Source organism: Olea europaea, chromosome 15 (assembly GCF_002742605.1).
Source record: "Olea europaea var. sylvestris chromosome 15, O_europaea_v1, whole genome shotgun sequence".
NCBI lineage: Eukaryota > Viridiplantae > Streptophyta > Magnoliopsida > Lamiales > Oleaceae > Olea > Olea europaea.
The window spans coordinates 22,842,725-22,859,654 of NC_036251.1; the positions used below are offsets into that span (position 1 = coordinate 22,842,725).

Below are 16,930 nucleotides of genomic sequence, written 5' to 3' on the forward strand. Positions count from 1 at the left end.
GTTTAAATCGATAAATTGTATTTTGACATGTAATGATTAGTAGATAAAAAAAAATTTAATAGATCTGTAATTTTTTAAGTATTTGACCAGAAAAAATTCATCTGCATAAATGTCGGCGCCAGTGAATCGACTGTTTAACCGACTGTTTGTCAACTGTTTTCTTTTTTCCCCCTTTTTTGGATTATTTTTATTGCTGTTGATATTTTTCTTGTAATTAAAAATTCTGTTTCGACATGCAGATATGATTGTAGTCCCAGTTTGTTACTTTGATAATTTCGAATTGGACGAAAAAGATCAATGGGTATGTAAATGGATAAATGCTAAACGTGGTGGTATCGCAATTTCCATATCATTAGGTACATCATATGCAGAACTCTAAAATGATTTACAGAACAAGTTGAATATCGATCATTTTCAATACAACATGGAATTGAAATTTAAATTCAGGGAGCATGCATCAGTTCCGATTCCACCTATAATGATTTCTTCTGTTGATGAAGTGAATTATCTTATTGAATTGAACAATAAGCACACGACTCCTCTTTGCGTGACTTTAGTAAGGAATGATGTCGTCGAAAATGAACAATTTGACTTGGGAGATAGGGATCACAATGCTAATGATTTTTGGGATACGGTGGAGATAACTCGTGAAGATGATGTGGTTATTCCAGAGATAGCTGCACACAGAATCCCCTCAACTGCTTGTGATAATGAGAATGAAAATGCAAATACTTTTACAAACGAGAACTTGATTACTTTATCCCGGTAGAGACATGAGTGGGGTGAGACCTCCGGGGCTAGATCGAGTGGATCGTCCTTTAACTCCTCACGTATGGTTCCTGATAATGAAGATTTGTATGTCGAGCAATTGTTTGAAACGAAGAAAGATTTGCAAGAAGCCGTGTACCTAATTGCACTAAAATACAACTTCGAGTTTAGAGTGAAAAAATCGAATAGGTCGTTGTTGACGCTATCATGCGTAAATGATAGTTGCAGTTGGCGTTTGCCAACAACAAAGATGGACAAAAATGAGTGTTTCGTAATTCGCAAATATACATGAGAACATACTTGTGAAGTGAGAGTTTGTCGCAATGATAATAGGTAAGCCTGAGCTTGTTTATTGATCGACAGATAATGCACAAGTATCAAGATCCACGGACAATCTACAGACCATCGAACATCATTAACGATGTTCATCGAGAGTACGAAGTAGTCATGAGCTATTAGAAGGCCTGAAAGGCTAAAGAATGCGCGTTGGAGGATTTAATGGACTCAACAGAGGAAAGCTATGCTAAATTGGCCAAGTATTGCCATAACATGGAGAAAACTAATCCTGGCTCGACATTTTTTATTGAGATGGAGGTCGATAACTGCTTCAAATTCTTCTTTATGACTCTTGGACAATACATTCGGGGATTTCAAAATGCTATGCGACCCCTAATTCTAGTCGACGATACAACTCTGAAATCCAAATACCAAGGCAAGTTGATTATTGCTACATGTTAAGATGTCAACATTCAAATTTACCCTCTTGCATTCGACAGAGTTGATAACGAAAATGATCTGTTGATGCGTTGGTTCTTCACAAAGTTTAGGGAAGTAATCGGAGAAGTCGAGGACCTTGCATTTTTCACCGATCGGGGACAGTCTATAATAAATGGTATTGCTAAAATTTTTCCCAATTCACATCATGGGTATTGCATGTACCATATACAAGGTAACTTGAAGACTAGGTATCATGGCAAAGGCATTGTTTCATTGTTTAGGAGAGCGGTCGAAGCTTACAGTATTGAAGAGTGTAATAGTTACATGGTTGAAATAGGAAGCAAATCATTCTCGGCATGGAACTATCTAAAGAAAATGGGGATTGAACATTGGGCGCGCTCATATTTTCCAGGACGTCGATACAACATGATGACGTCAAACAACGAGGAGTCTCTCAATGCATTATTTAAAAGGGATCGAGAGTTACCAATTCTCGCACTGATTGAGAATATTCGTATGAAGCTGCAGCAGTGATTTCACGATTGACGTGCGGAATCATAGAATTGCACAAGCGTGCTAGTCCCAGCACAAGAGGTAAAGCTCTTCAAGGCTGCAGAGGCTGCGAGAAAGTTAAATGTCGAACCACTAGATAAGTCGCGCTTCTTTGTAGAATGTGCACGTCATACGGCATACATGGTAGATTTAAGTGATGGAACATGCACTTGTAGACAATTTCAGTGAGAGAGTTTTCCATGTAAGCATGCAATTGCGGTGATTATGTATCGAGGATTTGCAATAAGAACATTGTGCTCTCCTTATTACGTTGCTGAAAACTGGAGAGTTGCGTATGTTGAAACCATATTTCCATTTCCAAACAAAGCCGAGTAGGAAGTTCCTGATCATATTCGCCCGTTCAATATATTGTCGTCACCTCTCATTGAACCACGTGGTCTTGGACGTTCAAGTACTTCTAGAATACCATCTATTGGAGAGTTTCCCCGACCACGTAGGTGTAGCAAGTGCAAATCAGTAGGACATACTCGTCAATTTTGTACAAGTCAGGTTCCCCTAAATGACAGTTACAGCATTGTGTATTTCCATTGAAATAAATAGTATTTACATTGAAATGAATAATATTTACATTGAAATAAACAGTATTTACATGAATAATTACAAATAATTGCGAAAAATAGTTACAAATAATCACAAAAAATAATTACAATTATTAATTTCAAAAAATATTTACAAATAATTTATGGATTATAATTAAATTCGTATAAATCACACGCTAACTTATTTCGTCAATTCTGTATCCATGACTGGTTGATTCCATCAACCTTATGTTTTATACTAAAAATTTTTATGTATTTAATTGCAAAAATCTCATAGTCGCCCCTGCAAATGAACAAATATGTGTTAGTTCGGTTCCAATTACTTACGAACTGATTACTAAATTAAAAAAAAGATTACAAAGACTTACGATATAGACTGTCTTGTCGTCGTCGTGTCCCGCACGATGGCTATTTGTCATCCACATCAAGTCCGCATGTCTAGCCATCATAGGAACGATCACAGTCACCGGTTCTAAGTTCTGCTCGAGCTGTCCCTGTGTCAGACATGAATGATTGGGGTCGTACACATATATCGTCGAATCAGATCTCCAGTGCAATGCAGTGCTTATTCGCAATAACTAGAATGTACAAATGCATAGAACCCTCCCATGGCTTTCTCCCAACACTCGGTGACTGCCCGATGACCTACTCGAGCATATACGCGGGAAGCACGTACTCGTTACCTAGAAGCTAGAGCGACTGATACTCAATGGTAACGGCACGTAAGAACTCGGTGTTCAGTATTATATGACCAGACTTGTAGAATGATTGTGGATATCTCTCAACTTGATCGTGCAACAAGTTCATGGCCATGTCGATGTGCTACATCAAGGAAAGCAAAGACATAAATACTTATTTTATTTACAAAATTAAACATAATAAATACAAAAAGTAACAATAACACTTCACTTACATCATCGACGAGCTAGCTGCTTCATCACCCGTAATCTTTAATCCCGTTATCAGAGCAAACTCGAACATTGAAAAACTGGCGATTTCACCCCCGATTGCGAAGTGGAGGGCATCGCTGTCGACTGGACTCAGCAATCGACATAGAAGTGCATCAATAATCTAACCCGAGTACTGCAGATCTCTCAATAGGTACAAGGGCCACAGGAAGGACTGTCACAGCGTATCCATATGCTGACCATTAAGCAGCTCTAACACAATTGTGAAACTATCAAAGCTACTATTCCACGTAGCTTTGTTTGGTATCTGTCTCAACTCTGCGTCAAAGATGATAATCCATCCTATAAAAATTCAAAATGTTAGAACATTGTACAAGTGATAATAGTAATAACAGAAAATTTAGCGAACGAAATTGTAACTACAATATGCAAGACTCAGATTCATAATAATTAAAATCATTAATAATATGAATTTTTTTATCCTATTATCAATAATGTCAATTTTTCCCAATTATCACAATTTTTTTAATCAATTCAAGTTCAAAAAATATTCAAATTTGATGAACGAAAATAATATTATTTATCAAAAACTAATAATAATAATAATAATAAAAATAAAAATAAATAGTAAATATTAAATTAAATTTCCAACAATCATTTCAAATTACAATTGAAAAATTCCCACCAATTATTTCAAATTATTATTTACCAAAAATGAAAAAATAAAAATAAATATTAAAACAAAAATTAAATGTAAAATTTTTATTTAAATTTAGTCGTAACAATTTTATTTAAATTTGAAAAAATAAATAATTTATTATTTATTAAAAACTAATAATAAAATTTATTTAAAAATAAATTATTAAATTATATGTGAAAAAAATTGGGCAAAAATAAAAAATAAAAAAAAAGTGTTTGGGCCGACTGTTAGTCGGTTTTAACAGTCGGTCTGAAACCGACTATTACCCGACTGTAACGTTTCTCACCGGAAAATCACCATTTTCGGCAAGAAAAGCTTTCAAATTCAAAAAATTAATAATTTTTTACACTATATAAACCCTATTTGACTTATATAAACAAAAATATATTGAAAAAATCTCCCACTAAAGAATCATTCATACCTTTAACCAAAATCTAAGCATTAATCCAACCAAATAACGGTTACCTTAACAAGAAGTAGTTCGTCGGCGATGGACTAGCAAGTTCTCCAATCGACTGGAAATCGACCTTGCTTTTTTCAATTTTGTGAGAAGTCGAGGGGTATTTTGGGATTTTAAGCTTTAAATTCGATTTTTTTTAATTAAAAAGGCAGTCGAAGGTTACTCTGAAAATAGGGATGTGTTATCCGGTCATTTCCAACAATTTCTTCCACTTCCACCCATGAGCCCAACACCCAGGCCCATACAACCAAAACCTTTTCTCTCTCTCTCAACCATTTCTGAATCTGCTCTCTTTCTTGTTCTCTCTCAATCAAACTAGTCGCCAGCCACGAACTCCGACCACCATCATGGAAAATCAACTGTCGATTTTTCTTCTCCCAACTAGTAGTGGATCGATGTACATCAAATCCCAATCTCAAAAGATGAAAAACCTCAACTCAAGCTCCAGCCAAAATCCCAATTGTAATGGTGAAGGCGAAAAATGGGTTGTCATGCGATGTTATTTGTGTGGTGGTTTGGATTTGTGAGGTGATGGTACGATGTGTCTATGATGGTGTGGTTGTGTTGCGGCATAAAGATTTGTGGGTAGATATAGTGTGATGCTGTTGGTATGGTGGCGCAGGTTGTATTGTGCTAGTGCGGTGGGTCTGTGGTGCATTGTTGTTGAAGGTAAGGGCTTGAATGGTGGCCATTTTTCTGTCTATCTCTCTATGGATGCAGAAGATGTTGGCAGTGGTGATGTGGATAGTTTTGGTGAGGCTGTAGGTTATGTATTGGTAGTATGTTTAATGGTGGCGATCGTGGTAGAATGATAGGTTCAGATCTGGTTGGTTGTGGTGATGATAGTGGTGAGGTGGTGATGTTGTGGTCGTGGTATTGTGCTGTTATTGTTGGTGGTGGCGGAGCGACGGCGACAACGACACGATAAGATGAAGAATGTTCGTGATCAATTATTTGATTGATTTGTGACCAAGTATTGATGATGGATCAGAATTGGGGGTTAGGTATTTGGTGTATGTGACCAAATATTTGGTTCTTTGTGACTAACTATTAAACAGTGACTTTAAAATTTGATCATTTGTGATCAACAAATTTGAAAATATGTGACCAAAAAATAAATTGTGACTTATAAAATTATTAATTTGTGACCTCAAAGTAAACTGTGAGTCTGTGACCTATAAGATTTTTGATTTGTCACTTCGAAATAATTTGTGACTAATTAATTTGATAATATGTGAGCAATAAATAAATTGTGACTTATAATTTTGAATCTATGACCATTAGTTGTATAACTGTGATTTTATTATATTTAGTTAATATATTTTTAATGAATTATATATATATATATATATATATATATATATATATATATATATTTTATAATTTTAAACTATACACCTGATTTTTGAATTGGTGTAAACTATACACCTGAATTTTGATTTTTTTCCCTATTTAATAAGTGGAACCATCAAGTCCAAATTTAGGACTTGTTTGATAGAATTTATTAGAGAATAATGAGTTACTGAATATTATTTTTTTGAGAATGTGTGGTTAAAAAGTAAAGAACTTTATTGGTATGTAGAATATTTTACTGTGTGAATGTGGTGGAAAATAATATTATAACAAATAATTTAAGTTTTTAAAGGATGACAAACAAGTGCTTAATTATGGAATTGTTCGGGTCCAATTCCATTCGATCCTGGGATCGTACAATAATTAATTTTTTTACTTTTACAAAAACGCTACATTAATTCAACTACAACATGTTCAATCTTAATCTTATAAAATTACATAATCCAATCCCGTAATATCTTTTGCGACTTTCTTTGTTGATTTCTTCATAGACTTGACTGTTAAAATTACAAGAATAGGAAGATAGCAAACTCACAATAATAAAGAGGTGAGCAACCGAGCTTCCAATTCGAATTCTCCAGGACAGCAGATACAACAGAATAAGATATTTGGGTAAAACTTAGGTTAATGTAATTAAGTTGAGCTTGGTTGGAAATTAGAAATAGGAAAGACATATTTTGGGTTTGGGCTAATTAGTTAGCAAATTTATTTTTAAAAAATAAAATAATTTGACTTATTTAGTATATCCATTTGGGTATTGAACTTAACAAGAATTGCTTGGTTTGATTCAGCTAGGTTCAGGTCCGATTCGATTCGGAAATTTTATCCAACCCTATGCAGTAGATAGAAGCAAGTTTAATTTGTTCCTACAATTTTTCTAACATTACGTTGATTCTTTTTAGGCAAATAGTTTAAGAAATGATATTTTTCCTAATTTTATATTTCAAAATTTGCAAAATTAGGCATCTCGCAACCATGACATGTTAACGTCGTGCACGTAATTACATGTGAAAATTAAGAAAATAACAAAGACACACTACATGTCGTGTTGAATACATGTTACAAGGAATATTGTGCCTAAGATGTAAGAATTTTAGATATTTTGCACGTAGACCATTTTTGTTGCATAATTTACGACTGCTCGCTCTCTCTCTCTCACACACACACATTTATAAGTGCTCAACAAAGTTATTCTCTCGAACAAAAAAAATAAAAATAATAATAATAATAATAATAATAAATAAATAAATAAAAATAAAAATAAAAAAATCTTAAATTTCCATTTAATCATGCAAAATTGTTGTAGTGTAATTTTATTAAAGTATCCTCTGGTTAAAACAGACAAAATTCTCGTCTAATAATATCCCCATTAATACATCATAACACCATCTATTATGTATTATCTTTTCAGGGTAGAGATATACATCCATTTTTTTTTTTAATATTAACTAACATGTAAGGGTTTGAGTTGTTATTCTCAATATTGACCTTTTAATATGAAATTCAAAGTTTAATGATATCAATTTTATTTTTTACTAAATTCTTCATACGGTCTAATTATATAGAGCATATAAAATACAACCAAATGTACTATTTCTAACGATAGTGGAATTATATGCATTGTTGTTCTTTCGATTTTGTTCACGATAATCAATCCAAACAAGCTTGACCTTATCAACAAATGACCAAGAACGTCGGCTAAATTTTTTTGCCCCGCATCGTTGGGAGTTACAGTCAAGCTTAATTATTAGTATTCACCTTAATATTATAAAACCGTTAGGCATTGTTCAATGCGCTCCTAGAGTGCTAAGATCGAATGACGTATCGATGTCAATAACTTAGAAACCCTTGGATGAGTTTCCATATCAATAACTTCCATTCCTCTCATTGCATCAAATATAAGAGCTACATGTCTAAATTGATTATATGACTACAAGGACATAAATGACTTTCAACCAAACAAGTGCATGCCACATATTAAACCCCTGTTTGGTGGCCTTTATTTCCAATAAACTATGCTTTGAATATTATTTTTTGGAGAATGTTTAATAAAAAGTAGGAAAATTTTTTGGATTCACGTGAATAATATTTTATTTTGCGTGTGTGCAGTTGAAAATGAGTATATAAAATAAATTAAAAGTAAAGGCCACCAAACAGGGTCTAATGTGAAAATAAATAAGCCCTCTATTTGACAACCATCATTTAAAAATCTTTTTTTTTTATACGTAGTCGTTTTCAATCATACATTAACACAATAAGATATTATGCACGTAGACCTAAAAAAAGTTCTACTTTAATTTTTAAGTACTATAAGAAAGATAATAATTCTTGGTGTACATTATGGACGCCATAATAGTGTCCATAATACACACATGGTGTCCCCCTATTGGAGGGGCGCCTGGTAGGGAGGCACAATGTGTGCATTATGGACACCATTATGGTGTCCATAATGTACACCAAGCATGACCCTAAGAAAGAATGACATTTTAGTTCTATTTATGAGGTAAAGATAATCTAATTAAATCGGTGCAAGAGATAGCTAGCTATATAAAATCGGCAGCCACGGCCAGAGCAGCTCAAACAAGAGTATCTAAGGAATGACATGACAATGAAATCTTAATCTCAAAACGAAATTAAGGGGGATATGGCAAAATTGATAGACGTTATTAACTTAAGGGGTTGTGCTATGGGGGGGGGCATGTGAGGGGGACACCATTATGTACCCCTTTATGTACCAAAAGGGTTTTCCTTAATTAGATTGAGCTTTGATGTGGAAATTCCCAAATAATGGCCATAAACAGGGCTGAATTTGACTGGTAACCGCCTAATTTGTATCAACATTTTCAGCAAGAAACCTTAGAGAAACCAAACTTCTCCGCCCATAATAATGTTCACCTAAAATACAAAGCTTTATCTTCAAAAATAAATACCCATAACTCAAAACAATTTCGTTTGTCCACACTCCACACACAAACAAACATTTCGAAGCATTCCATTTTCTTTTTCATTTTTCACACACACTTTTCGTACATATAGCTAAAATAAACATCTTACATATACCATAACTCATAATTCATCCTTAAATCACAAGTTTTCATTTCATCAAACAATTTTCAGCAGCTTTTCTCATGGAGATTTTCTGGGTTTTCAAAATTTTCTTGACTTTCACCTTCTTTTTCTTGATGGGAGATCCATTTTTCTCTCATTCATCTTCTTTGCCCGAGGGAATCGCGAAGTCTGCAGCTGTACACCGCAATTACACCGCCATATCAGAGTTTCGAGTACTCAACAGAAAACCTTTGAAGGATTGCCCCGACCTGAACCCGTATTTGCAAATAAACACAAGCTCCATTGCCAAGCTTTCTGATGATGGATATATAACAGTAAATGTTACAGGAGTTTTACTTCCTTCGGCTACTGATTGGGTCGCAATGATTTCCCCATCTCATGCCGTGTAAGATGATTATTTTCGTATCTAAATAATCTGATTCTACGCTTGAAAAAACGGTAAATTTAATCTGATCTTGCAGTGTAACAGCCTGTTTAGAAAACTCAATTCTTTATAAGGAGACAGGAGATTTTAGTAGTCTTCCTCTTCTCTGCCATTATCCTGTTAAGGTAAGTGCATTCTACTTTTGCAAAACGTTTGAAGGATTATAATAATCACAGTTTAATTAGCCTTGAGATTATTTTATATTTTACTGCGCGCAGCCATTCTTTTAATTTATTTCTTGACATGCCTGGTTCATAATGATCAGAAATCTGTTTAAGTATCAAATAATTCAGAAACTGAGAGTTTCTTGAAAAATTTGTCCTTGATCCGATATTTACTCGACATAGTAACAACAACAATAACAAACTAATGTCGATCGACTTGGGTTATTGCTAAAATTTGCAGGCTCAATATTTAAGAAGTGATCCAGATTACTTAAGTTGCAAGAAGAAGGAATGCAAGAAAAAAGTGAATGGAAAATGCGTGTTGAGAACATGTAGTGCGTCTTTGTCATTTCATGTCATTAATATTCGAACTGATATCGAATTTGTGCTGTTTGCTGGTGGATTTGTTGCGCCTTGCATTTTGAGAAGATCACAGCCACTCAGATTTGCCAATCCAAACAAGCCTTTATATGGACATATATCGAGTACCGATTCAACAGCAAAATCGGTATGGAATGCCATCTCTGATCTCCAATATCCATGCATGTGGTTGAGAATTAATTATTTTATTTTTATTTACAACATTTTAGAGGAAATAGTTCGACGATTTTTTATTTATTTATTTTTGATAATATGTTATTAAAAAGCGGAAGTTATGAATTTCATAAAATGTGTGTGACTGAAAATTATTTGAACGAAAAAAGTTCAAGAAAAAGTTGTATCAAACATGCCTTTATTTAACCCCTATTTGGTATAGCTAAAAATTAATTTTTTGTAAATTTTAATAAAAGTTGATGAAATGTATTGAAAAGTTTGAATCCCATAAATTATTTAATTAAAATAAAATTTTAATTTTCACCATAATTTTTCAATTCCTTACTCCTGTAAGAAATGGCAGAAGGCTTTGTTGACTTTGCTATCATTAATTGCCTTGTCCGCCCGGCAAGATTATCGTTCACAAGCATCTGCAATTTCCTCTTTTTAATAAATTAAACAGCTGTGATGGGATGGCAACATATTTACCTTCTTTATGGGATTAAAATCAAAATTTATTGATAAAAATTAATAAAATGTATGATTGAAAAGTTGTAAATCCTATAAAATATGTTATTAAATCTAATTATTAATTATAATTATAATTATAATTTTAAATCCTAATGAATGGGGACTTAAAGATCTACCACCAACTTAACTGAGCAATTACTGTTGTGCAGAACAAATATTGAATATTCTCACCTTTTACTGAATTAAGTAATTAATTCAGTGTACTCGTGGGATTAAAAAGTCAGCAGCAGTTGACTGCAAAATTTTGAGGTGTGAAAGAAGAAAAAACGTAGCGGTGCTTTCCAACGTAGGGCCACATAATATTAGTGCATGGGAAGTGATAAATAATTATATATTTAATTAGGTATATTTTTTATGCTGATGAGATTAGACATTATAAAGAATAGATTTTGTAATGTTTTTTCCCAAAGTTTGATGCATTAAAATTTTGACGTGTCAAAATTTTAGTGAGACGCATTTTTGCCTTTAAAAAAAACAACGAAAGAGACAACAAGATAGAGCAACAAATGTAGACTCGTCGTGAACGCATTAACACCTGTATTTGATATGAATATATTTGGTAAGATTTGATATGAATATATGGAGAATATAATGGATTTTTCAAAATTGTGATAATTGCAGATGAGAGTAACATGGGTGAGTGGAAACCAACAGCCTCAACATGTTCAATTTGGAAATGGGAAATCAGTTACCTCACTTGTTTCTACTTTTTCACAAAGTGATATGTGCAACAGTAAGTTTCTTATTCTCCTCGTGCTTTTGCTTAAAGTAGCTTAAAACCGTATATCTTTGAGACTTTTATAAACAACCAAATGACTTGATTGAACATCGTTTTGTCTACCCATTTGAGAAGACTAATGTTATTCGGCACGACTAATGTTATTCGACTAATGTTAAAGTTTTTTCCATGAATTCTCAAAGGGATTGGCATCTTCAATCTAGATTAATGTTTTTGTTAGCTTCAAGAAGTAATTGAGATTTTTATTATTTCTAAAATATTGTTTCCTTTTTATCGAAAATAAGCTTCCTACTTACTAAGTCCTGCCAAGGATTTTGGGTGGCACGACCCTGGCTACATTCATTCAGCTGTAATGACAGGACTCAACCCTTCAACCAAGTACCCCTACAGATATGGAAGGTAAATTTTTGTTTCCAAGTGAAAAATAAGAAGAGGGAAAAAGAAAAGCCGAAAACATTCCGCGGTAGGAAAATACTTTTAATTTTGACCGGTAAAAAATCGAAAAACTTATTGCATGTACTCAGAATTACATGTATTATACATAATTTGTACCTATAATACAGTGATTCAAGTGGATGGAGTAATTGGACTACATTCAAAACACCGCCTGCTGGTGGATCAGATGAGCTTAAATTTCTTGCATTTGGAGACATGGGAAAGGCTCCTCGTGATGCTTCTACTGAACACTATATACAGGTAATATGTAAGTGTGGATATATCTGTTACAGAAAATATGAATACAATGCAATTATGACTAAAAAGGGCTTAATTTTGGGGGATAAATATAGCCAGGATCACTATCAGTCATCGAAGCCATGGCCGACGAACTATCCTCCGGTGGAGTCGACGCAATATATCATATTGGAGACATAAGCTATGCCACAGGTTTTCTAGTAGAATGGGACTTTTTCCTTCACCAAATCAATCCAGTGGCCTCTAAAGTTTCTTACATGACTGCAATTGGGAATCATGAGAGGTATGCTGTTCGGTTCAAAATTGTGTAACTGTCACGTATTTAATGAGAAAATGGTTCGACGCTGTTTAAGCTTTTAGACAAACTGATAAAAATTCGAGGTATTATCTTTCAGGGATTTTGGAGACTCCGGATCGGTTTATTTTACTCCGGACTCTGGTGGTGAGTGTGGGGTACCTTATGAGACATATTTTCCAATGCCAGCAGTTGCAAAGGATAAGCCATGGTATTCTATAGAACAAGGGAGTGTTCACTTTACAGTAATTTCAACAGAGCATAATTGGACACAAAACTCAGAACAGGTACATAAATAACCTTCTTTTACACTGTTTTGTGCCTCGTTTAGCATAGTAGGTAATGTAATACTAGAAAGTAGAGTAATGTCTAATAAGTTTATGTTGTCTAATACCAGGTGTATGTTTGATATTGATTTTTCTCCTCAAAACATTAATTTTTTGACCATTATTTCACTATTTCAACCGTCATTTTTGACTTCTTCTCTCACAAATTAGACACATTTTTCTCTCTAACAGTCAAAAAATCAATTTTCAAAATCACTATCGAACAAGCCCCAGCAACAAAACTTAGCCTTACATCTTTTCCGTCTCATGGAACAAAATAATAATTGTTGCACTTAACTTCATTGTGTCCTTGCACAGTATGAATGGATGAAGAAGGACATGGCTTCAGTTGATCGATCAAGAACTCCATGGTTAATATTCACGGGGTAATTTTATATTTTCAAGGCCACGGCCAATATCTTTTTATTGCATTTCGATTAGCCAACTTTTAACTAAAACTCTGCTTGTCTTCTTTCATGAGTAGGCTAGATGTTTAATCAACAATAAACTAAATGTTTTGCGTTTTTCCTAAACAAATTTGGATCAGTAACAAATTATCATGAATGAAAATTCTTGTCAGTGACCACCGACAGTAGGTCGATATGTGATTTAGATGGAATTATCGACAATGATGTTGTTGGTGATTGTTAATATATTGTCATTAGTGATTGTCAATGGACCGCTTAATTCTTGAGTCGACTCTGATTTAAAAGATGCACGAATATGTTTTTTTTACTGCTCCGTTCATTTCATTGCCACATTACTTAAATCCAATGCCAGTAACAGAAACATGTACAAATAATCAATTCATTAATTTTACATGTCAATAAAATTAATGAATATTGCGAATTGACTACAGGCACAGGCCCATGTATTCCTCCAACGACGGAAACATTATTTTGCCAAGCGTCGACGACAAATTCGTCCAAGCCGTGGAGCCATTGCTACTAGCCAATAAGGTAAAAGTTTCCATCGAGAACACAAATTTTAGTAAGTACTGGCTTCGTGATTAATTGTACTCACTAACATATAAATGGATCTACAGGTTGATATTGTTCTGGTTGGACATGTTCACAACTACGAAAGAACATGTGCCGTTTATAAGCAACAATGCAAAGCAATGCCAAAGAAAGAAACAAATGGAATTGATACATATGATAATACAAAATATAATGCACCAGTTCATGCTGTTATTGGAATGGCTGGCTTTAGCTTGGATAAGTTCTCCAACAAGGTAAGCAGTTACAACCTCAAGCCCTCATAGAGACTCGTCCCCCCACTCTCATCGTCGTCTCAAGTATCAAACTTGGATCCCCTGTCAATTTTTCTTGACGTTTGGGTTTCAACTTCAATTTTGTAGCGTGAGATTTCTCTATACGATTTATTAAAGATGATCTTAAACGAAATCCATGTCTTGGGACACAAATTCTACCGGACGTTAAATAAAAAAAAAAAAAAAAAAGTCAAGAAAGATATACAAATACTCGAGCCTACAACGAGAATCACAGTTGCAATTTTTCATGGAAAATAGTAACACATACTAGAATCATGGGGACGTTTTTTTGTTCGTGATGGACAGGGGAAGCCATGGAGTTTGGTTAGGATTTCCGAGTTTGGATACACAAGAGTGCATGCAACAAAGAAAGAGCTAAAAGTTGAGGTCAGTTCATGAATCTTTATCTGCCTTAATTTTAAAATTGATTGATGCAATAAGAACATCAAATTGAGTTAATTTTTTGACATTTTTATATCATTTTGCAGTATGTAAATTCAAATACAAGAAAGGTTGAAGATAGCTTCCGAATCATCAAAAGTTGAAAAATGAAAAATATATAGGCAGGGAGATTTGCTTTATAAATATATTGTAATGAAAGAACATTGGAAATCTTTTAAGAGCACTTGTATTTTCTAAATGGCTTCTCTGATTTTTATATTTGAATCTAAACTGTCTTGGTCGGTTGATTTCATCCCAGTTTTTGAAGAACTGTTTTTAGACTATGACCAAACCAGTTCCCAAGCTGACAGTTTTTACAGTCAAACTCACCAGATCAGGCTGATTTTTAAAACATTGGTAAATGTACTATGAATAGGAGAAAGTAATGGACATGATCTTAAGAATTCTACTCTTAAGAACATAAAAAAGCTTGCTCTAACAGGCAAGTGAAACTTTGAATGCAGACCATCAGTTTTAAGGCACTGTCCCAGAGTCCTACCCTATTTGTTAGAGAGTAATGGTATTCATAGTCGCTCACTGCGATAGTTGCCTTACGTGGCATCGTACATGGCGATTTGTAATTTGATGTATTAATATCATAATTTTTTCTTATCTCATATATCAAATCACTAACTACCACATTTATATCATGTAGAGCAACTTCGATAGTGAGTCACTGCAAATAGCATTATTCTTTGTTATATGCATTAAATTTATGTATCGAGTCTCCTTGTATTATGATGAGTGCAAACAGCTAAATATGCTTATCTTTTCTTTTGCTGTTCATCAACCTCGGCAAGAAAAACTCCATTTTTCCATCTCCAAAGACAAATTATACGGTGTCATTTGCCCCATACTGCTGGAAGAAATTTCGGCTAGCAGGTCCGCTGATCAATTTGTTACTCTGTCTCTTCAACATTTCTTCTTGAGCAGAAACAAGACCGTCCTTTTTAAAGTGAATTAAAAGAAATACTGAAATCAATAAAGGTCCTCTCATACCATTAAGCACAATTATTAATTGGTAAAGCTCTTTTTCTTCTCATTTCATTGTTCAGTAATTGTAGACACATGGCTAGTATAAGAACAGTTCCTTAAACAATTTATTTAGTTAAATTAAGCAAACTCAATTTGATTGATCACCTCTATGCTCAGACGTAATACAAACAAAGTATTGATCCTACTACTTTCTTTAGGCGCCAGGTACATTGGTGTAGGAGTAAGCATGGACAACAGATGAATGTAGCTGGTGCTCAAAATTCACTTTTCATAAAATCTATTCTCAAAAATTTCTGTTGCCAACTATAACAACGATGCATAATACGAAATTGCAAATGTAATGAGCCATTTTCTTATAAATGAAGATCACTAAAAATGACTTTAATTACACAAGAAATATACAAGTATTTCATTATCTTTACTTGCTAAAATGATGAAGGGGATAATAAGAATGCAGGGAACTCACGAGAAGAGGGTATGCACGAGCAAGGGATATCAATGTTGGATACATATCCAAAACAGCAAGAACTATGGCCTCTGTTACATGTGGAACCTGTGTTCATAGAATATTTATGAACTATCAGTTAGTTTATCCTAGTACAAGTGAGGACTAAGTATGAAAAATAGAATCCTAAGGGCAAATTAACAGCCCTCCATTTCTCACCAAGTTCTCGAATTCATGCTCGTTACGCCTAAAAATTTCAATCGAAAAGGGAGCACCTAAATGATTATAATACTATACTGTAGAAGTTCGAAATTAACAGTAGACCAACTCAGCAGCAATACCATTTTCTCAACAGCCATGAGCACACGATGACTCTCCAACCACCTTCTTTCCCCAACTTCAAAGGAAAAAATAAAGAAAATGACAAGAAAGACAAAAAGAGGATAAAGGAGATCAGAGTGAAGCCAGAGAAATAAGGAATTGAGAAATCTATATTATAAAAAACAATCTAAAAAGAACCAGAGGGGAAAGTTGGATTCCGTGGACCAAGGTCAATGATTTCATTACACATTTTATCGAACAGTTACTGCATCACCGTGCACGATTCTATAGCCAAATTGCTGCAGCTATGAATTATACCTGCATGAGTTGGACAGCAAATACCTCACTAACTTTCATCTTATCTAAGTCTTCGCAACTCTTGATAGATTGACCAAAAGGTGGGCAGAGCGCAGGGCATTTCATATCAGCATCCAAACAACTGTAGTGTCTGTTTATTGATTGAATAAGATAACCGTACTTCCTCATGTATCTGACAAGTCACTTGTTCTTTGCACATTAAATCCTTCCAAGATGTCGGTTGTAAAGCAGCTTCCATAGGTGATTTAGATTAAACCAACGACTAACAAAACATTATGACTTAACTATGAAGCACTTTTGTTGCGGAAGCTCTCTTGATGGATCTTCAAATTGGTGATTTTCA

General features: G+C 34.1%; 1 protein-coding gene across 1 annotated transcript; it reads left to right on the top strand.

The window, feature by feature from the left end:
• The first annotated feature begins 8,938 nt into the window (after positions 1 to 8,938).
• LOC111410516 (probable inactive purple acid phosphatase 27) lies at positions 8,939 to 14,760 on the top strand. The gene is made up of 13 exons (XM_023040891.1): positions 8,939 to 9,472; positions 9,549 to 9,636; positions 9,917 to 10,183; positions 11,362 to 11,473; positions 11,764 to 11,878; positions 12,043 to 12,175; positions 12,268 to 12,455; positions 12,568 to 12,754; positions 13,112 to 13,179; positions 13,653 to 13,752; positions 13,839 to 14,027; positions 14,373 to 14,453; positions 14,555 to 14,760. The coding sequence occupies exons 1-13, from the start codon at positions 9,147 to 9,149 to the stop codon at positions 14,609 to 14,611; spliced, it is 1,911 nt and encodes a 636-aa protein (XP_022896659.1). The 5' UTR covers positions 8,939 to 9,146; the 3' UTR covers positions 14,612 to 14,760.
• Positions 14,761 to 16,930: the final 2,170 nt, after the last annotated feature.

Excerpts from the sequence above, each read along its gene's own strand:
- LOC111410516 (XM_023040891.1), top strand. The coding sequence starts at position 9,147 with ATGGAGATTTTCTGGGTTTTCAAAATTTTCTTGACTTTCACCTTCTTT. Across the intron at positions 12,176-12,267 it reads CTACTGAACACTATATACAG|CCAGGATCACTATCAGTCAT; the intron begins GTAATATGTAAG and ends GGATAAATATAG. Across the intron at positions 14,454-14,554 it reads AGAAAGAGCTAAAAGTTGAG|TATGTAAATTCAAATACAAG; the intron begins GTCAGTTCATGA and ends ATCATTTTGCAG.